At 35.6% G+C, this 23,799-nt stretch overlaps 1 protein-coding gene across 2 annotated transcripts; it reads left to right on the plus strand.

Annotated features, from left to right (window-relative positions):
• The first annotated feature begins 1,435 nt into the window (after nt 1–1,435).
• On the plus strand, nt 1,436–19,491 carry LOC149794568 (kyphoscoliosis peptidase-like). 2 transcript variants are annotated; one of them, XM_089968842.1, is made up of 6 exons: nt 1,438–1,902; nt 6,700–6,747; nt 9,079–9,189; nt 13,719–13,834; nt 15,545–15,661; nt 16,010–19,491. In XM_089968842.1, the coding sequence occupies exons 1-6, from the start codon at nt 1,840–1,842 to the stop codon at nt 17,322–17,324; spliced, it is 1,770 nt and encodes a 589-aa protein (XP_089824968.1). In that variant the 5' UTR covers nt 1,438–1,839; the 3' UTR covers nt 17,325–19,491. The 2 variants fall into 2 exon arrangements, with proteins under 2 accessions (XP_089824970.1, XP_089824968.1); XM_089968844.1 differs by lacking the exon at nt 15,545–15,661 and having other exon boundaries at nt 1,436–1,902.
• Nucleotides 19,492–23,799: the final 4,308 nt, after the last annotated feature.

The following is a 23,799-nucleotide window of genomic DNA, read 5'->3' on the forward strand; positions in this document are numbered from 1 at the left end:
TCAAGCATGTAAATACTCCGCGATTGTTTCTATAAAATGGACGTGGAGAAAATCGACAAATCCACCACGATGTTGATACAATAATTTCATTACGGTTGCATACACCAATACGTGTTTATCCAGATCTTCTTGCAGAGGCACAGCAGTCTTAACATTATTAGTAAACTAAGTTCGATAGTTATTGAGGATAAAACGATTATCATGGTGGAATTCAAGAAAGTGTTTGTTGGAACTGACAAACCACTGACCAGTTATTACGCAGATACGGAACCAAGACTTTAGCAACACAAAAGAGGTGATAGATTAGCAAACAAAGAAAAGCATGTAACTATTTACTAGTTTGTCTGTCAACGTGTTTGCAATTGTTTTGGCCTTATATAGTAACTTGCAATTTCCCAACGTGGGAGAAGCGAATCATGTTTTTTTTAAGCACTTGCATAACGTATATACGTGCCTGTGATTACAAGATAAATTCAATGGTTATATAAGGCTTTTGAAGCTGAAATCCATATCGCCGTAATGATATTACTCTGCATTACCGATCTGATGTCATAATGGCCCTTAATCAAGCCAAGCAGCCCAATTCCATTATCTTTAGGTTTGTTTTCTTGTTTGTTTTTGTTTTATTTGCTGTGTTTCTTATATAAAATCTTGCCTTTGCTATGTACCGTACCGAACTGCTGGTATTCATATAAGTAAATCTAGATCGATACGTCTTGTCCACGCGGCGTATATTGCAACCATGTAAACAAATCCGCCTAATACGATACTAGTAGACGATTTTGGTTCTTTATTATGTTCCAATCAAGACGAGAGATCTTCGTTAAGTGCCCTTACCTTTCTGGTCAAGCACCCTTTAGAATAGTGTGTATGCCATGCGTAAATACATATAAACTCTGGGATGGATTTCGCGATGCATATGTTTGAGTTTACCCGCATGCGCAGTTGAATTTTAATTCACTATAATCATTTACTCTGTATATGTTCACTACTTCAATCCTGATAGGAATCAACTACTGTCAGATATTATAATAAAAAATATGCATTGATATTGCTAAGGCACATACCTTCGATGAGGTTAAGTTTTATTATATGTTTTTTCCATTTCTGATCTTAATTATGACGGGTCAGTATGTATACAGAAAAACATTTCTCTGGAAGATTGCTCATAACAATTTGTAATCTAAAACCCAACTAAAACTTAGCGGATATTCTAAGGAGAAAATCCACTTAGTCACCTGTTTAACAAAAATCCCAGAATATTTCAGTTGGATGGATATACGAAGCCCTGAAGCACACGCACTAATATATATACAGTAAATTTCGCTATGGTGCAAGCGATTGTATCTGCGCCTACTAATTAAACACATATAGCCCATGCCATTTACCTTACGTGGTTAGATTATCTACTTCCTTGTTTATGGAGGTATTTATAAACGAACAACATGTACAAGTTTGACTCGTAATGTACCCGTAGGATTCGTTCACAAACGCGTCTTATTTGTAGCTCCGTGTAGACCACAGATGTGTATCAACCGACATCGAGACAAAGTCAGAAATAAATGTCTCACGTTTTACATCTTTTTTACCGTTTCGGTGCCGCGGAATCATCTACTCAATAGAAGTCGGAGGTCATTTCCAAAATAGTCGTGAACGGCATGATTAGATTTCAAATGACGTCACAGACTAAGTAATTGGGAAACCCAAAGTTCACTAGATACAGCTCTACTCTATTGACGTGACAATTTAGGTCGCTGCCATAGGACATGTAAAGGATTTAGGGCAATTCAAAATCACGGTCAAATCCTGATAGACAGAGGACGAAGCGTCAAAAAAATCATGGGTTGTGCTATCTCCAAGTCAGATAACGTGTCAGCAAAGTACGAAACAAGACAAGGGAAGGTAAGATCACATACGCTATCATTCAGTAATGGATACAATTTTGTAAAATCACCAGTAGTTGGATTTCCCAGTACTATATTCTCTCGCTGAAACGTTTATCTCTTTCGGTAAATGATATGACCCGACTATCACGAGAAACTAAACCTTGTTTCTTAGAAATATTGTTGATTAGTCTTTTTTACATATTATCGTATATTTTCTAGCATTTATTTAAATTTCAGTGATCCTGTATTCACAGTCTTATAAGAAATTTATTTTGGTCATATATGATGTACCTTGGTTTGTATTTGGCTATGATATAGATTCATCATCACGAATGCTTCTTGGATTTAGAAAATAAAAATATATTGTATCTACAATTGTTTAAAACATATTGTCTTAAAATAATGATAATGGAAATACCTAGTTATCATTCAAGGAATGAACAATTATTATGAGTCAATACTGACAGGAGGAATTCAGATGTTATTTTCCAATAATCATCCCTTCATTTTCGTGCTATAGAAATTATTCTTGGCATGAACAACAACTTATGTCCAAATGAAAGTGTAGAATACAATTATTGCAATACGCAAGTAATTCACAGTCCGTTACGTTGTAGCATAAATTATAGACCATTTGTACAGGACAACACTACACAGGTTACACATAGTACCAAAGTGAGATATCCATAGATTGAACCAAACAGTGTTATGTATGCATGTAATCTTCTTAGTTTGGTCCTGGAGTACAAGAAGAGTCCATTCTTGAAACAGGGTTAAGCAGTTATCAGATCCGTTGTGTGCCATAGGTGAACAAAGTAATGTCCTAATTAGCCAATCAAATAACCAGACCAGTAGAATTTGAAAATAGTGTCATAGAGCTAGATGATGTAGACGATGTTTATTTAGTTTTGGCACCCAAAGGCCTCCGGCTCTGTATCATACCTACATCGACTCTTACAGAATTTTCAAAGGTCGACATAGCTGTATACATGTAAAGATACCATTCTTTAACATCTATCAACCAAGTAAATTTCTTCCGTATCTTGACACAAAGTTAGGTAATTCTATCTACACCTCGAGATGCTCACGTGACAATTAGTGGAGCAACAGACAGATATCGTTCGCGATGTTGAGGTGAAGTGACTTTGATATGCAAAACAACTAGAATGATAATATATCCATCAACTTATCAATTTACATATGTAAACATCCACCCACCCACACCACCCACCAATATATATATATATATATATATATATATATATATATATATATATATATATATATATATATATATATATATATTCGCATGTTCTTAGGCTTAAGTATTCATTAAAATCGGATTGATAAATTAATGTTTTAGACGATAATAAACTTGAATCGTCTGCTAGTAGAGTGAACAATACATTTGAATAGGACGTCAACATGTTAGTAGCCTTTGATTCTATGCAGGGAGGTCTAATACCGCAAATGAAATATTTGTATGTAAATAATAGAAACTTATCGTCATGGATTGATACAACAAAATTCCACTTGTTATATTGAGCATTGGTGGATTTAACGTTTCACTTGGAATGCTAAATAGTAAAGATTAGACTTACAAGTTCATATTCTTTTCCGATTCACCTATTTTTATAACATCAAGATTAGTGACTTGTAATCGCATGGGTTATGTCGCTTCTTGAGTATTTTATCTGGATTAGAAATATGTTTGTTAAAGACTATTAAATATTTGGCTCATATGGACTGGTCCGCTGGAAAGTTGTTGGTGCTTTCGGTCCACTGTGTCTTACAATTAAACAGCAAGTGTTCTATTTACGATCCGCATAAATGTCGTCTCTTTGGAGATTCCATCTTCGCGGTGGACGGTGTCAGTTATAGCCCTGTGTTTCATCTTATATTGTCCAAATTAAAATTCACAATGAGCGCAGCTGGTGGTGTCTTCATTGAGACTTGTTCTACACTCTTATAAAGCCATCTTGTTAGTGGTAAGCGTGAGTTTAAAGCAGTCGCAATTCTCAACATCTTCGTGACAGTGATCTCACAACCCAAGTTCTATACAACTACAATCATAAATTGATGCAGTTGGTGTCTTTCCCAAACGAATTTTTTTTAAAGAAATGGATACGCTAAACTTTAAAAGTTTCATTTGATCTGCTTTTACATATTTTTGCTTCCTAAAACGGGGCATTATCACCTAGATTTAGTTCCACTTTTCTATGTTTTACCGCCTAGCAATCTCGTGGGTCGGTGGTTCTTCCCTGGGTTTTCCCGGGTTCTTCCTCCACCATTAATACTGGCCGCCATGCACAGCCTTTTGTGTGCTGAAAAATGGCGTTGAACCCAACAACAACAAACAATATGCATTAAAAGACGACGCTGTCTGGTTGTGTATCGGAGGTTATAATTAGCTAACCTAGGTTAAAATAAGCTAACCGAGGCCTAACTGCAGCAAAACACGTCCTCTTTGAGGATTTGCTCACATCAAACGAACATGTTTTGATCTCAACATATGACGGAGTGCTGACATCATTGATATTATAACGTGATAAAGTCCATGACTTTAAAAAAGACGTTATACCTCTATTTTTCTAAGTTCTTTTGTAACATATTGTGTGTGTGATATAAATTGTACTGTGTTACCTTAAAAGTGTAGTCTGTCCTACTTTGCTTTCATTATTTTTGTTAGTTTTTTGTCAACTGTTGCAGTTTGAGTCGCTTAGTTTTCATTTCACTTAGTCTTTTTCATTTCACTTCGTCTTTTTCCTTGAGCCCAGTTTTGCTTTTCGTAGCATAATGGTGAAGATCGAAGTCGGACTGGAGGAGCAAGCTAAAAGTACAATCTTAATGTCTTCGGCTTTTTCCGTCAAGTCGAGAAAGAAATCTCGGATGCATTTAATCGCCTTTGAGAATTATATTCTGAACTACTTTTTCACATAGAACAAATGTTGCTGGAAGGAAACAAAGTATGAATCATAACATTCCTTAGTCTTGGCTGTCGTAATATGTGTTATACCCCGCGAGAGGCAAATCACCATACACATTAAATTGATGCGGATTCATGCAACTAATTCCAAGGTTATTGCATGGCTTGACGGAATGGCCAAGTGGTGTTCCGATTCCTGAAAGTACAGACTGCATTAGCTCCCTTGCTCTTCACTCTTGGCATTTTGTTTCCATCATTCTAGAGAAATCCAATCATCCATTATTGTAGAAGTTTATTGATAGAATGGTCATTTGAAGTTAAAATAACAATAAAAATACTAAAAGGGACATTTGTTTTTTGTGTGAAAAATCTCTTAAGTAGGAATGGCACATACATTATTGATGAATCGACTTAGAACTGAACCTGACTAAGATATATTACTAAGATATATGCTAGTACCATTCGTCTTATTTTACTTCAAAACACATTTAAACAGATCAAAGTACAACAAATAATTCTTAATTTTACTCGAATGCATATTTAAACCGATCAAATTACCACGAATAATTTTTAATTTTACTTCAAAGCATATTTAAACCGGTCAAAGTGCCACAGATACTTAAGCTGACAGGGAATCTTATTTAAACCAAAGACATGTTAACAAATGTTATAAATTAATATTATATGCGCTATACCACTTATGTAGATAACATGGAAAGAGGAGAGAAATTAAACAAGCATTCTCCTTGCATATTTTATGCGCTATAGCCCTTATGAATATAACATGGAAAGGGGAGATAAATTCAACACGTACTCTTCTGTCATATTTTATATGCTATAGCCCTTATGTAGATAACATGGGCTAAGGAGAGAAATTCAACAAGTACTCTCCTTTCATATTTTATACGCTATAGTCGTTTTGTACATAACATGGGAAGGGGAGAAAAATTCAACAAGTACTCTCCTTTCATATTGTATGCGCTATAGCCCTTATGTAGATAACATGGAAAGGGGAGAGAAATTCAACACGTACTCTCCTCTCATATTTTATACGCTATAGCTCTTATGTAGATAACATAGAAAGGGGAGAGAAATTCAACAAGTAGTGTCCTTTCATATTTTATACGCTATAGTCCTTTTGTAGATAACATGGAAAGGGGAGAGAAATTCAACAGGTACTCTCCTTTCATATTTCATACGCTATAACCCTTATGTAGATAACATAGAAAGGGGAGAGAAATTCAACAAGTAGTCTCCTTTCATATTTTATACGCTATAGTCTTTTTGTAGATAACATGGAAAGGGGTGAGAAATTCAACACGTACTCTCCTTTCATGTTTTATACGCTCTAGCCCTTATGTAGATAACACAGAAAGGGGAGAGAAATTCAACACGTACTCTCCTTTCATATTTTATATGCTATAGCCCTTATGTGGAGAACAGGGAAAGGGGAGTGAAATTCAACAAGAACTCTCCTTTCATATTTTATTGGAATCAATCTTGAAAACATCTTCCATATTTCAAAATGTAGCTGATCGATGAAAGAAAAGGAAATTCTAATAATGTCAAGTAAACTACGACGTAAAAGTTGATTAGGTGATGAGCTATACGATTGACAAGCTGGGGGGTGGGGTGGGGTGTGTGTTCATTATTTACCAATCCAGTTATTTATTATGTTTTCTTACCTGCTGATGTGACTCTGTTTAAAATGTCTTCGAATAATTATGTAAGCCTTTCATGTACTTTATTCTTATGTTACACAGCTAAGTACATTGACATTATATAAGCTCTTAACAATTCCGAATATTGTCATAATTATATAAGCTAGTCTAAAATCAATATCTTTTTTTATTTTACTTTTTGCTTGTTGATGACACCTGTTACCAGGAAAATAAAGATACACGTGCAAAGGATGTCGACCTTAAGAATATCCAGGTAGGTTATCGAGAGTAGTAATGATAATGTGGCTATTACAATCATCACGACATGTAAGAAACAGTAATGATAACGTGGCTATTACAATCATCACGACATGTAAGAAACAGTAATGATAACGTGGCTATTACAATCATCACGACATGTAAGAAACAGTAATGATAACGTGGCTATTACAATCATCACGACATGTAAGAAACAGTAATGATAACGTGGTTATTACAATCATCACGACATGTAAGAAACAGTAATGATAACGTGGTTATTACAATCATCACGACATGTAAGAAACAGTAATGATAACGTGGTTATTACAATCATCACGACATGTAAGAAACAGTAATGATAACGTGGTTATTACAATCAATGGAATTTTTCTTACGCTAGAAGTTGTATCTTGTGCTGTTTGGAGTTATTTCAAATTACTTGGATTGGAGTTATTTCAAATTACTTGGATTCAAAAGGATTAATTATTTTTTCCTGGAAAATATGTGTGCTCATGTGAAATTGTTTAGCAAGTACAGATTTTAGAAAAAGTTATTCAATCTTCCAAAACCGGAGTGATAATTCTTGTTTCTACAAGGAACTGTATACTTCAACGCTACAGATTACAGCATACGTCATCGTCTTCCTTGTTGGATTCTTCGTCGGGACTCGAACTTGAAATCGTTAGAACATTTTATTTTTAGGACTTCAAAAATTGTATTCGTGGAATATGCTTGGATTATTTTTTATTTGTTTATTAAAACCGTAAATTCATATGGTTTTTCATTTTTACAGAAATTTTGCAGGAAAATAAATTATTATATATTTTTATCAAAGCTTGTTGGTTTCACTCTTTCTTGTGTTACTGTTTATTCGAGCCTAAGCACGTAACATAAGATAAATGTTGCTGTTACAAATGAATATATATATATATATATATATATATATATATATATATATATATATATATATATATATATATATATATATATATATATATATAGATAGATAAATAGATAGATAGATAGATAATAACAATCACGGTAACTTTACAATAATCAAGATGCATCAGAACACTAATTATAATGGTAGCTACCAACAGTATCGAGTCACACAGCAAATAGTCATGATAACAAACATTTCTCGTAGAAACGTCGATAATTCAATGAGTAACTTATAATATTTTTATTTAGATTGATAAATGGTTTTACTTATGTAGGCTGTTAAAAACTCTATTGTCGTAATTATCGTATTTAAAGTTAAGTAGTAACAATATATATATGCATTATGCATTTTATATATCCATTAGGTAAATAAATGTATATATGATATATATATATATATATATATATATATATATATATATATATATATATATATATATATATATATATATATATATGTGTGTGTGTGTGTGTGTATATTCATATATATATAAATATGTGTGTGTGTGCTTATGTATGTATGCATGTATGTATGTATGTATGCATGTATGTATGTATGTATGTATGTATGTATGTATGTATGTATGTATGTTCTTCCTCCACCAATAATACTGGCCGCCATGTATAGCCTATCGTGTGCTGAAAAATGGCGTTAAACCCTACAACAACAACAACAACAACAAAAACAACAAATGTATGTATGTATGTATGTATGTATGTATGTATGTATGTAGGTAGGTAGGTAGGTAGGTAGGTAGGTAGGTATGAATGTATGTAGGTCTGTATGTATGTAGGTGTATGTATGTATGTATGTATGTATTTGTGTGTGTGTATGTATGTATGTGTGTGCGTGTGTAAGTATGCAAATAAATATATATATATATATATATATATATATATATATATATATATATATATATATATATATATATATATAGATATGTTCACGCCAGTGTGTTTAAGAACCGGCATATTTATTTAAAATGTCTCCAATGTGAATTTTTGACTTGGTTTGGTCGTGTACAATGTCATTTGATGGTTCACATTATGTGGTATATAAAACCTAGTATATTCCTTTGGCATAAATTCGATTGGAAACGGAAAATTATTCAATAACCGATTGCATGAATAATGTAGATGCCTATACAAAATATTAAATCTTTCTTGTCGTTACGGAAATTGGGTTCAACTTCCAAAACTTTGTGAAATACAGAAACAAGAAAAGAATTTGAAAGTGCAGCACGTTTCCTTTTCACTCTCATCAAATATAGATGTACAATGATTACAATTGCTGAATATTTTACAATGCATATTGTAGAAAATATCTTTATCGAACCTTGTTTTAACTGACCTTTTCCACATTCTGCAAGGATGGTAGAACCACATCATGTATATTTTATAGAGAGACTCTGTGGGTGGTGATGAAGTTCCACCACATCCTCCGAAGACCAAGAAACGGGATATCGTACCGGACCCAACCATCTTCAAGCATATCGATGAACATGCTCTCAAGGTATGCGTTACCATAATAGTATCACAAGAATAACGTGTACAAGGTGTGGACAGTGCCTTCAGTCAAACCGGCAGGTGCAAAATTAGAAAATAACGTGGTCAAGTCTAGATTCGGCATTATTTATTCCCCGTCCTGCTTAGCAAACTTTATTTCGATAAGCCTCAAAATATAAAATGTCGCCACACACAGAACGATAACCACCACAACAACGACTACAGGCTCTCACAGACGGAGGTTTAAATCTAAAGGTAAATCAGCCTTCTGCAAAGATTTGTCATTAAATGTTCCTTTCTACTTTCAAATGGAGACACTAGAAGTGGATCCGGTGGTTTAGTTTTCTTTTTGGCCAGGTATGGCTGGAGATGGAGTAAACAAGTAGGCAACTGGTCTGTGGGGTAGAATCCCTGACAGAGGGCCCATGGGACGAAGCTCACGGAAGCTTATGTATTGTACACATCTAACTGTAACAAACTTGCCTGCTGGGGAAGTTTTCAATTGTTTCGAACTAAAACAGGGGTGGTGTAGCTGCACCTTCCCTTCCCCCCCCCCCCCCGCGAATCTCGTGCCGGCCTCATTAAACCGATATGTTGTCAGTCGTTTTCACGCAGAGATGCAGTGAGTGGTTCAGATATTATATGTCTTTCTGCAACTCTGCAGAGATGAAAAAAAGAATATTTAGAGCCTTAAAAAAATCATGTAAGATAACATGGAAACATACATGTTGATTTTTGAAATATCTGCAGGCTATAGATTTGGGTAGATCATGAGTTATATAGCATCATACATTTTCGTCACTTCGATGGCGCTATCCAGTCTTTGCATACCGTGTATTTCTAAAGAAAAAGAATCTCCCAAAAGACCTGATATGTCTTAGATATTATTAAAGAAAGTTTACTTCCCTTTATTTTGATGTATGATTAATGGATGTAAGTCGGGTTATAATGTATCAAAGTTGGCCTTACTTTATATGTTCACCTGCCAAAACTCTCTTCGTCATTTTTTAACCCTGGAATGCAGAGGTAAGTAGCAGAGCAAAGAGTCAATAAGATTTGTTACAATTTATGTATTTTGTTATTCATTCATTGCACGTTCAGAATCGCGTACTGTCTACTCAGGCAAATGCAGTTTTTCCTGCTTTCATAACAGCTTAAATTAGTGTAATTTAGGCTAATTCAGGTTGATCTTTCGAGCACATTTGGACAATCATTTTGGGTGACAGTGTACTTAGAACATATACGATTTCCATAAGCACAATATCAGAAACGATTTCAGGCACAGTGCATGAAAGCAGCACAGGGTTATGTCAATAATCTTTCTAATGTGAATTTTGCAAATGCAAACAACTTCACCTTACACCTGTCACTTACTCAGACGTTCATAATATTTGTAGGACACCTTTCTTAAATGTCCCTCCACGATTTATAAGTGCATGTATACGATCCGAAAAATTGGAAAAATCCCGAAGAGTGGAGCGAGACCTAGTAATTATTGTCTCTAACTGAATTAATTCCATTCTCGCTATCAATATAAAAAATTCCAAAAAAAAAAAAACTAAACACACATGGAAAATAAATAGACCATTTGAAATACTCGATACTGTTTGCCACTCTATAGCGCATATAACCTTACGCGCAGTAATAATCTTTGATAGTGATAAAAGAACATATGTGTAAACGGGGCGCTTATATTGCGTGCTATTCCCAGACCCCCCCCCCCCGCGAAAAACACCGCATAATTTGCTGTAATGACCCATACAATATATTTTACATACCGGTAAAATATTTTTGAAGCCCTCATCATACTTTATCACATTTATTTTGATCACATAAATTAGGTAATATCATCAGCCATACAATGCCTTATGATGTGAGAAGACAACGACAGTCCATCTTGATTGCTATGTTTCATGTGGAAAAACGAATGCGCAAGACAGCGTTCAGATTCGTTGCATTAAAATGTATCTGGATCAATTAACCATTGATTAGCCTATTTATGTTGATGTGAAAGAAAGCAATTTGACATTACACGTGATAGTCTTTGCAAACTTGTCACTAGAACACAAAATTGTAAGGGCCGTTATAATTGTACTAATGGTAACAACAATCAATTAAAGTCAACAATAAAGAAGATTCGTTGTCCATGATTTGGGTTTCGTGGGTATGCGAGTAGCTGATTAGGCCAATTTGTGCCCTTAACTGCCTATGACAACTTTTGCAGGAAATATCACTTGGGTTGGCTTGCAGTTCTGAGATTTACGCTGCTCAGGCTTCTTTGTTGTTCCTGCAATTCTCTTCAGTATTGACGACACTTCTCCCTGTGGAACGATCATGTTCAAGATCTTCTTGTGACTCAGGGTCAGTGTTGAAGTGCTTCAAGGAGAATTTGCATGAATCTTTGAAGCGTTTATTCTGACAATCATGATATCGATGTCCCTCACCCAAATCTCGGTAGAAGATCTTGTTTGTGAGTCTCTCTTCTGACATCTTGGTTATGTGGCCTGCTTATGTCATATGTATGTGTGTGTGTGTGTGTGTGTATGTGTGTATAAACGGAGAAGCCTGTTCCTGCGAGAGCATAATTGTCTAGGACCCTGTCATGTCATATTATTCTCGTCAGTTTCATCAGTCAGCCGGTGTCAAAATGATACTGATTCTTGTCCTGGCGTCAGTGCACCGTTCAGGTTTTGGCATGCAGAAAGTACGTTGGGCAACACAATGACGTTATTGATCTTCTGTGCTCTGTCATATTTGTACGTAGTCTACTAAATATCACACCTAATTTGAAAATTCTGGCGTTGATTACATCATCAATTTTGGACTCTGCACGCGACATTGTACTGTCGAGATAGTTGAACTAGTACACTGCATTAATAATTTCTCCATCTTTTTTGTGAGGGTAGGCTGTACGCAAAGCCTCTTAGTGCAGGATGTTGCATCACCTCTGTCTTATTGACACTAGTTGTGAAACGCCGTTTGCAATGGGTGGTTGTATCTAAGTTTTTTGTCAGGTCGATGAATGACAGGTTCAGGCAGTTGGTATGATTCTGTCATTTCGCGTGAGTTGACGGGCTGCAAATACCATATCTGTGGACGCTTGTTCTTTTCTGAAGTCACATGGACTCTCAGGCAGGATCATGTGATAGATATGATGCACAATGTGATTTAGCATGACTATCTCGTGGATTGTTTCAACAACCTTCAACACAGAGATGACCAGATCGTTGTTGCAGGATTGTCTTTTATCATTTCCGCTCGCCATAATGGACGATGAAAGCATCGTTGTAATCATGGGTATAGTCCCTCGAGTCCATTTTAATTGGAAGAAGACAGCCAGTTTCTATGCCATCAGTGAACATCCGGCTTTGTAGACTTGAGCAAGTATAGCATCAGATCCAGATGATTTGCCATATGAGAGCAGGTACAATGATTTATCAGTTTCAGTCCGAGTTGGAGGATCAGCATGTACTATTTTTGACTCAACGTAGGGTAGTTTGTCAATCGCCTCCACCATGAATGACCATTGCTGATAAAGGATGTTGTTGAATTGTTATGCCCACCTTTGAAATAAATTTTCTTTGTCACTGAGCAGTATGGTGCAGTCAACACCCAGCATTGGAGAAGTTCCTGAGGATTATGCCCCGTACATGATCTTCACATCATCATATCAGCTTTTCATATCAATGCTGTCCGCTTAGAACGGAGTTCGATGTGCCCTATCTTTTAGCCACGAGTCTTCAACTGTCTGAGTTTTCATTGAACAGTTCTCTTGATGCTGTCAAAGGCTGCCTTGCAGGATGAAGTGTTGTCTTTAAAAACAGTCTGTATGTAGCCAGTGTGTTGTTTCAGAGCTAATCTTGATGTCTACTTGCGGTGGGGCAGAGGGGTTTAGATCATGTTAAGTAAACAGACTATGTGAAGGCTGCTCAAGGTTTCCTCAAATTTCTCAGTTTATTTGATTGCATCTAGTTGGCTGCATAGTTCTTCGACAAAATTCGCCTTTTTAATCTCATATTTCAATATGTTGTGATACACAGGCAATAGCCTCTTTCATGAACATTATCTTATTGATCGTTCTGCAATGTTGTAGGAATAATTTAATTTAGCAAATAAAATACGATTAAGGAACATTGCGTACGTTGTATTTTTATGAATTAATATTGTGCACTGCATGGCAATATATGCTACGTTTACTGCTGTGTAAGCTTCTGCTTACATGGGGCAAGTCTAGTTAAGCTTTGAAAGAAGATAGCTTGTTAAACTCGATAGAAAGTTATGTAGTCAAAGCTCCCCCCCCCATTATTGATATTAGGGCATAATGTCACAAAACATAAAAAATCTAAAGAAACTAGTGTATAAATATGAGCCAGGCAAATTAAGTATAAGGTGGTCGCCGTGCTCTTTTTTTTTCTCAATTATGCTGTCGTACGTTGTAGCTAATTTGAAAGTGAAGTTTGTCTCAGCAGTGAAATATCACCAATGCAGTTAGAACTAATGTATCTTCTAACATTTTACTTTTCCACTGACTTACAGGCACCAGCTTCTCTTAGAAGATCAGTAAGCGAGCTAGCAAATTACCTCGTAAAACCGGCCAAAACAAATCTGGAAAGGGTCCGCGCGTTCTATCGCTGGATTACAGACAATATCAGGTATGTCACACACTAACGTTTGTCCCTATACACAGTTTATATGGATATTAACGAACGTCGGTCCTGCTTGATTGACGAACCGTATGCTGTCAGCCATTGATACAAATAGCTTTCACATTATTATCTTTAAGTGAAGTAGATATGTCAACATGTATAAGACAATACATCACAAATACAAATCTCATATATATATATATATATATATATATATATATATATATATATATATATATATATATAGCTCACATTTCCCACATTTAGGTTGTTAAGTAGGAACCAATTAATGTCCGTAGTCAATCTCATAATATATCACCTGTAAATATTTTTAACTGTAAAATGAATCGTTTTGCAATGCAATATTTGTTTCTCAATTTTTAAGATCAATTTCCGTCCTTTATCTTCAGTTCATTGTCAATTTTTCTTTACCTTTAGACCGAGGTAAAATTTGTATGAGAATGTCTTTGTCATCTTCTGATGTATCTGTATTATCCGATGGGATCGTTCTCGATCGTGACTAAGTTATGTTGTATCTTTACCATCCGATGGGATCGCTCTCGACCTTCACTAAATCCTGTCCTCACATCTATACCATTATGAAGTTTGAATTAGGATTCTTTTTTTCTCTGCCTGTTACAGTCGATACGGTTCTGGTAGTGTATCATAAAAAATCATAATCTTACCACATGGTCTTAGACGAAAGAGACTGTGTGTGTGTTTGTGTGTGCATATTTGTCATGATTTAGATTTTTATCGTAGCTTTAACATTTGTTCAGTCATATCGCTACTAGGTCTGCCGTGTGGCAGTTTATAATGATGTCTAGCATTTGGGCATCACGTCTCAGACATGTAGAATCATGTCCCACCCAGTCACATTATCCTAACATCAGGCCGACCAGTCCTAACAGTAACCTCTTAATGCTGAGCGCCGAACGAGGCAGCTGTTAGTTCCATTTTTTAAAGTCTTTGGTACGACTCGTCCCGGGTTCGAACCAGCGACTTTCCGCACCCGAGGCGGACGCTTTAACCACAAAGCCATCGGAGCGGTCCGAACGAAAGAGATGGAAAATTATATCATTTTTTAGGAATGCAATAATTACTGACAGAGACTCAGATAGATCCACGCCGATAGATAAGATACAAATTTTATAGAATGCAATAATTAAGCAATCTATCACGGTTATCATCGTCTTCATCGCCGTGGTCATAATCAGTCCTTACAATCATGAAAATACATTTATTTTATGACATAGTGGACTAATTAAACAAAAAAAAAAAAAAATGTTTGACCCTTTTTATTTCCATTATGTTCCGATTAACACAGTTTGGGACATGATATACCTATGTGTAGAAGATTATTATTGAGAGAATGTTCTCCGTGATTTGTGGAGGGATAATGACGGTAAGAGAACAATAATTCAGATAGTAATTTTATATAATTTGTATTCAATTTTTTCTCAACAATCTGCTTTGCAGATCAATATTGTGATATCAAACAGGACTGCGATATATCAAGGGTGTGATAATCAGGATGTTATAGCATTAACAACAGCATGAGTAAGCAGATCTCAGATATGTCTATATACGTCGTATTTAAGCATGAGCGAAATTGGAACTGTCGAATGTAAGTCAGAAACCACAAGGAAGGATGGGAGGATCTCGTATAAAACTTGATTGCTTTATGAACATGTACATGTACGACAATGATTTCAGATATGACACAGAAGGCCTCGTTAATGGCAAAATAAGTTCCTGCGACCCAAGTTACGTTTTAAAGACAGGAAAATCTGTGTGTCAAGGATACGCGGATCTCTTTTCGGCCTTCTGCAGGTAAGGCGGTATATTTACAAGGTATGCAAACTCATTTGTTCTTGTTGAACTAGATTTTAAATTGGTGCAATATCTTTTTTTTGTAAGACAGATCATTAATTCATGCCTGGAACGTTCAATGCATTTTCAGTCTAACGCAGATGTTTTACTTGTTTGTCGAGTTCTCACCCTGATATATATATATATATATATATATATATATATATATATATATATATATATATATATATATATATGAACATATTTTATGCAGATAGGCTCGACCAAACGCCCTATTTGCATGCGAAGAAGAGAGTGAAACATTTTAAGTCAGCATATTCACAAGCTTTATTTCATTTAAACTTGCAGAGAAGTGAATATTCCCGCTAAGACAATCAGTGGACATGCAAAGAGCTTCGGCTACAGCGCCGAAATGGTTATAAACCCAACCACGACAACTAATCATGCATGGAACGTGGTCCTTATTAATGGTGATTGGCGGTTTGTGGAGTGTACGTGGGGTGCTGGGCAGTTGAATGGACAACAGTTTCAAAAGCAGTTCACAGAATTTTACTTCCTTACAGATCCGAAAGATTTTATCAATAAACATTATCCCTGTATGAGCAAAAACGAGGCACATGATTCAAAATGGCAATTGTTGGACAAACCTGTTTCATTGAAAGAATTTAGCACACGAGTAAAGTTAGATAGCACTGCCTTAGAGCTTGGAGTAATCCCTATATCCCATACGTCTGGAGTGATAGAAGTCCAATCAGATGATACCATTGCTATTAAAGATGGACAGGGGAATATAGAAAGCTGGATAATGACTTTTACTCTCAGCGATGGTACAGATATGAGTAAGTATGCTATGTCCTACATGAAAAACACTACTACTTTGAACATTACGGTTCGACCACCAACGGCTGCAAAATATGTTTTGAAAATTTTCGCAAAGTGCAAAGGAAAGCAAACAGATAAACACAATTCAATCCTTGAGTATATAATCAAATGCAGTGATCCTAGAAAACCTGCGAAACCGTACCCTTCAAGAGAAACACCTTGGGCGTTTTGTCCAGAATACAAACGATACGGATTTGCAGAGAAATCGATGAAAATTCCAATTTTCATAGCAAGAAATGGTAATCTTATTATAGACATACCAACTACCAGACAAGTTGACGCTATGGCCAAACTTCAGCACGCAGAAAGTAAAGATGTCAGTCTGGAAAACTGCACTCTGATCGAATCGTTTGCTGAAAAACTAGTTGTCAAGTCTAGATTGCCAACCGAAGGTTTCTACGCGCTGGATATTATGGCTAAACGACCATGGGAAGGCGGTGATAGGTACTGGTCATCAATTTCATACCTGATTGATTGCCGAAAGCCCATGTCTCCGTTCAACCCATTTCCTTTTTGTTACTTCGGGGCCATCACAAAATATCAATGCCGACTGCTAGAGCCTCTAAAAGGCTCCCTTCCTGCCAAATCTTCCGTCACATTTCGGCTTGAGTCTAAGTTACTGCAGAGGATAAGAATCTTGGAAAATAATTTAAAGAAAACAAGAGATGGTATATTTGAAGGAAAGGTAGATACTCCGGACACAGGCACAATAACTGTATTTGGATCAGAGCATGATAGTGGATCCTTTAGCGGTTTGTATCGTTTCTCAGTAGGTACTTAAATGTTATAATGCAGGAGAAATACCTTTGTTACTACATTGATTTATTGCATCAATGAAAGTGTTATTGACCCGGTAAACTTAAGGATTGACAATATCCTTCCTTGGCCGGGGAAATCTTATACACAAATTAGCCATGGTGCAAATGGTGCAAGATAAACATAGCCACTTCAAAGGAAATATAAACGTTCTGTAGTTCACATTAGGTTAGAAGAAATTGGACATGTAATCTCTTTCCAAATTCGTTTTATGCAGGTTTTTCACTTATAGCAGTTGTATCTGTAATCTGTTTGCCAGTAACAAAATTTATAAACGTATAATACAGCATAACTTTCTTAAAGTTTCCATCATATGAGAAACCTCACAATGCGTCGCTTATAATATAACAATGTGGCACATGTTTACATTAGTCCGTATAAAAAGCCCGTTTCACTAACTTATTACAAATTCAACCTTTTTCGCCTTCAAAACAGCCTGCATGACATTACGATATTGGTAAATATTCGTCAACTGAGACTATCAAATAACCTTGTACCTTTCCACTGGGCTTCGTTTTTAGCAGATAAAGTAATTTTAATCCGCCAGTAGATTTAATTCACTTGCAGAGTAGTTTGTACTTTGTTATTGTTCTTGAATACAGCATTATTTCTCTGATGGAGTTCTGTCTGCTGTTAATAATCAAGGAATGCTAAACAGCGTGTGGTATTCAAACGGGAAAGGCCTCTGTTGTGCTTTCATTATTATGATAACTGCATCAAGTGCACTTCCACAAATAATAAAGTTAAATAAACTATGTTTGATGCTTATTCCAAATGACATTGCTTTTAGTAGGTTATATGGATTTTGCTTTATTTTCTCACGAATCTCAAATTATTTTCAGCTGATCAGTTAAATAGTCTAAGGCTATTCGAGATGTTTACGTCTAGAGACGATTTCGGTAATCGTTTTGAAATAATGTTTTATCTGGTAAAGTTTCAACGAGACTACAAATACAAAAGTAAGCATAAACATTCGAACAGAAAATGGAATGGAACAGAGTTTATGTAATTACAAATATCCTTATATTCGTAATGATGAGTTGTTTTCAAGAATTTCATAACGGAGTAGAAGTAGTTTCCAAGACTTCGTCTCAGCATGATCATGACTTAATACGCCTACCCAACGTAGATCGAAGGAATAATAACAATATCAGAGACCTGGTTGTACAGTTTATGCGAAGAGGACATGTTGCATGTTTTAGATCTGACTAGTTCCTTATCGGTTTCTGAAAGGCTAACACTTATTGACCCCTGAAAGAGAATGTACAATTTACCAAGAACATGTCGGTAAAATGTCGCAAAGACGTTATTTGTGGATAGGGAAGGATAAATATCCCTTCTGTATCATAATATTCAGGCCTTTGCTTTTCATAATTTTGATACCTCTATGTAGACCTATTAGTTTATATCTCTTCTGATCGAGCATAAAGATAGTTCCATTGGTCTCTTAATCCAGTCACCCAGAACTCTGAGGCCCCGCTTTGACCTGCATTTTTCACCTCAGTGACTAAGAAAGGCAAGCTGTCGTGCGATGCATCCTGGGGTGAAATTTTACCTAGAAAGGTCTTGTACGTTTTGAAATTGTATCATTTATATAGAATGACATTGACTTTATTTAAGTAGTTTTCTGTCTGTCGCTTTTGTTTTGCATGTCTTTGGAATAGTATTTTGATATATATTTTCCTTTCATCTTGTATATCATGGTGGTTATTTACTTTCGATTTCATTTGTCAAGGATCGTGTATTTATTAAGGTTTTTAGTTAGCTTCCGCTCGGCATTATATTACATGAATTTCGATGATGTGTTCTTAAATCTATACATACATACATACATACATACATACATACATACATACATACATACATACATACATAGAGACAGACAGACATACATACATACATACATACATACATGCATACATACTCTTCTATATAATTTGCCCATATAATTTGCAAGATAATTATTTATATCATCGCAATAACTAAGAATACCCGCACACAGACAATAAAGGGACGGCTAATTTTCTGCTTATAACACCCAGACACACCACTGCACAAATTCCTCCTCTTTTCTATATTACATATTATTGTATTTATTTTGTCTTGTAAATAGATTAAAAGCTCATTTCTTTTGTCTTCTTGAATTATATAATTTAGTTCAGAAAGAGCATCCGATTACAATTCATTACAATTTATGGACACAATACAGAGTCGATATTGATAACGGGGTTCATAACGTTATTAGACATCTCTGTTTTAAAATTGAACCTATTAAACATTTTTATACATAAACACTACTATAGTTATAGATAATGACATTACGTTCTAGCGACAAAAAATCAGTTACCATAGTGTTTTAGACTAATCAAAGAACTACACATTCTAGGCTTTGATAATCCACGTTGAAAAAGATTCACGAACAAGAAAGGATTATAATCTGTGAGGACTATTCAATGTTCAAATCAGGAATATATTTGCCAGTAAAAATAGTATTCATGAATGCACGATATATTCACAAGGTGGTAAATGAATGCCATGAAAAAGATCATTAAAGACGGTAATAATTATCATTACTACTGTCATCTTCGTCATCCTCATCATCAGAGGATTCCATACCGACCTCGTCCTTACATTCGTGTACAGTCAATTCAGTTGCATCAACGATATCAAAATTTTTACATCAAGCATATATCGTGCTAACACTGTTGGAGACCAACATTTGTCTGAAAAATTTCTTCGAAACCGAACATAAACAATAGGATTAAGATTACATGCAAACCCGAATGACGTAATGCATGCGAATCCAGTTAGGTCAAAATCTGGCACAGGTCCATTTATCGCAACTCTGGTTATCTCATGTATTAGATATCCAAATCGCTCAAAACACTAATAGCAAACATTCGCTCCAAGAAAATTTCCAGGATAACATGCAAAGATATCAACCGATATAACATCTTTATAATTGCATTTAGTATTCCATAATCCGCCATGTCCGTATTCGATACAACTGCGTGGGACATCTGCAAGAAATTCCTACCGTGTCGGCGACCATGAATTATTCTTCTGAGCAGCGGGGGCACCGACTGACGGAACGGTGAAGCAATTACTGAGTAATCGTTCGATAACATCATTGACAATGACTATATCATCGTTGTTCGTGTATTTCAACGCAAGATTTTTCATTTCATCCTGGAGAGATTCTGTATGATAAATATCTCCATTAGGCCATACAAACTGATCATAGTTCACATATTCTGAACTTTGAAACAACTACACGGATACAGAGTCACTCTTACTCCTATTTCTGATAAAATCGAACATTCAACCGTTATAGAATTTAGTTGTTCGATTTCGTGGAATTATTTGTTATGTCCGATGTCAACGCATGTGCGTTATGATCAGTAATCTCTATCGAAGCTCCGTTTTTTTATATTTCGATTAGTACAAAATCTCTCCGGTTAGTGTCTTCACCCTTTATTGGAAATCTTTTTTGTGCCAGTTCAGAAACATCTTTGATAGACGCTCTGGTATCTTTAACTGTTTTTGCCCACTCATTTATTTTTTACGTCTTAGATCCGTTAAACCGTTTCCACGCATTGCATGTGTAAAGTGTTCTGTAACTCGATCAGCAACACAATTTAAGTGACGAAAGTCACCACGAGAACTTTTCATCGGCAGAAGGTCATAGACGTAAGATTTATCATTCAGCCGATATATCGCAAAAACAACTGCCGTCACAGGATATGCTCGTTCAAAATAAGATATATCAATTCAAGTCAATATACCTAGTTTGGAATTTTTATGCAAGGTGACAATATTTCCAGTGTGGTGTAATCGAACAGGATCACGTTTGTCACGGATAACACGTCTTCTACTTCCGCAATAAATTTTATTCTAAAAATATATTTTCGTGCAACGTCGAGATAATTAATAATCGTTGCTGTTCGCTTGCCATTCATCGTAGCATCAATAACACCGCTTACCAAATAAACTAATGATAAACGATTCACTTCATTGAAGCAGGCAAAGGATATCGTGGAATGCAAATGCTGGAGGATTTTTCCACTTCTCTCAGCAATACCAATGCTGCTAACCGCTGGGAAAGACGTCGCCGCCATTGCATCTGAATCCGCCGTTGCAACGACAAAATTCATCGTTAGTGCCCAACATCCCTTCCCCCCACCCCCACCCCGACTGTATATTCCAATGTCGAGTAACAGCTGAGGGTAACTAAAACTGGAAAACCCCTCTGAATATGGTTATAGCGGGAAAGGAGTTTGGTTAAATACAGTTTTTAAATTAATCATGGATTACTAATTTCTTCTTAAGCAGACTATGTTTACTGTTTTTAACTTTTATAGATAATCGCGTGATCGATGGACCCTCATTAATATCGACGTAGTAAAATCAACGAAGCATATGCCATACTGTGAACGGCAATCGACAAACGCCAGACAATCATACAGAGATATACAGTCAACTTCAACTCGAATTTCTTCAAAATACAATCAATTGTAACTAATTCGCCTAGGACTATGTTGTTCTCAGACATAGATGATTCGATTTCTATGAAAAGTTTATGTTGACGATGAGTGTGTAAGAACCGCTGTTTTTTTTATTAACTGTTGTATCTTATCAAACCTTTTGCTGTGTAACCCGCGGGTAGATTATGGTGAAGAATGTAGTACCTTTCATGGATTTATGATCTATCATCGAGTGACAAGTCCATTCTCTAAAGGTTAATGTTTATATGATGTTTTTTTTTTAACGACTTTACAAAAGGAGATAATAATGCTCAGATGATACATTAATGATATACCTTGAGATTGCACGTACAAAAATGCCATATTAAGGTGTTACATATATTGTTGTATGTTCAACCGACATATACTGATGTTAATTCATTACTTCCCAAGAAAATATACTGTGTCTAGCGTTATTATGACTAATCGATACATTCGTCAATGTTGACTTTCAGTTCAAATATCCAACTAACCAAGTTCGACTGCCTCCCAGATTAATATAGAAGCAGAATGTTCCCGAACGTGCCATGAACAAGCAAAGTCTTTCTCAATCACTGCACTGTCAGCAATTTAACAATTTGCGTCACTGGAAAGTGAAAGATAGATAAGAGGAACTAATACATAATGGTAACAGTGATGTAGAAAAACGAGTCCTTGTTCTCACCTGTACATTCCAATATGAAAATATTCATTTTATTCCTGGATTCACCCGGCCTCGTTTAAAATGATTTGTCTTTCATATAGGAACAGAGAGCAAGCTCGTCTAAGTCCGGCCGACGTGAGCCAACTCTTTCGGCATAAATTCCACTTTGAAATTACAAACATACAAAACTGATACTGAGCGATTCAACCGTTTTCGCCAAACTATGTGAAGTTATCTCCAGCCACATCGTGTATGGCTGACACGCGATAATCAGTAACGCTTCTGGAATGTTGAACATGTGGGGAGAAATGAATAACACTGGAAGCAATTATTCGTCTTATTGTTTTTCAAATCAAATCAAATTAAATTATATTAGTTTTGATTAACTGTCATGTTACATCGTTATGTACAATAAGAGAAACATTTTGTATACTTTCTCAAACAAATCTACTTACCCCAGTTAGGGAGTGTATTTGCTATTTGTTAACGTAAAACGTCGAGACAAGTTTATGATGGAAATTTGGAGACAAGACTGTGAGAGTGATGAAATAGAGGCTCATATTTGGAAAAAAGAAAGTGAATAAATAGATATAAAATCAAATTTCTAGCGGAAATAATAATAGGAGAGGAAGCAATTGGATAGAAAACCGATAAAAAGTATAGAAAACACATGAATGCAAATGCCCCTGAAGAAACATTTCAGAGCACATACATGAAGTAAAGGTATAAGGAAATATTAATTTATGAATTCTTGCAAAGAAACTTCATAAAACAATATTTGCATTAGTTCATTGTTGACCCAAAACTTATCAACATAGGGTAAATTCAATAAAATCGGCATAGAAAACAATATTACCAGCAACGACAAGTAATACATATTCCTGCAATTAGACGAAATGTAATTGCATAAATATATACAAATATACGATCATATTTCTAGAACAACGCTAACATGTCATACATTGGGTTGAAGGACGTAATTAATAGACAGAAGTTACTGAATTCTAGATGAGACAGACAGCAAGGTAACAAAGATGAAAATAAATGCATATGTAACCAAAGGTATTGGAGGTAAATACAAGACATGTCCTGTTACGACAGCAGAGCTATGCAATATGATACTAACTGAGCAGCATCTATTGCTATTTATCAGAAACACTGTTAAACCCCTGGCATACAAAATGTTGGACAAACCCGTTGGCAAGTATCACATGCATGAATAAAGAAAGACTTCATCAAAAACGACCGGAATTGGTTAGCATACTTGAAGAAGC

The sequence above is a fragment of the Sinohyriopsis cumingii genome, chromosome 8 (assembly GCF_028554795.1).
Source record: "Sinohyriopsis cumingii isolate HCF-2022 chromosome 8, ASM2855479v2, whole genome shotgun sequence".
Taxonomy (NCBI): domain Eukaryota; kingdom Metazoa; phylum Mollusca; class Bivalvia; order Unionida; family Unionidae; genus Sinohyriopsis; species Sinohyriopsis cumingii.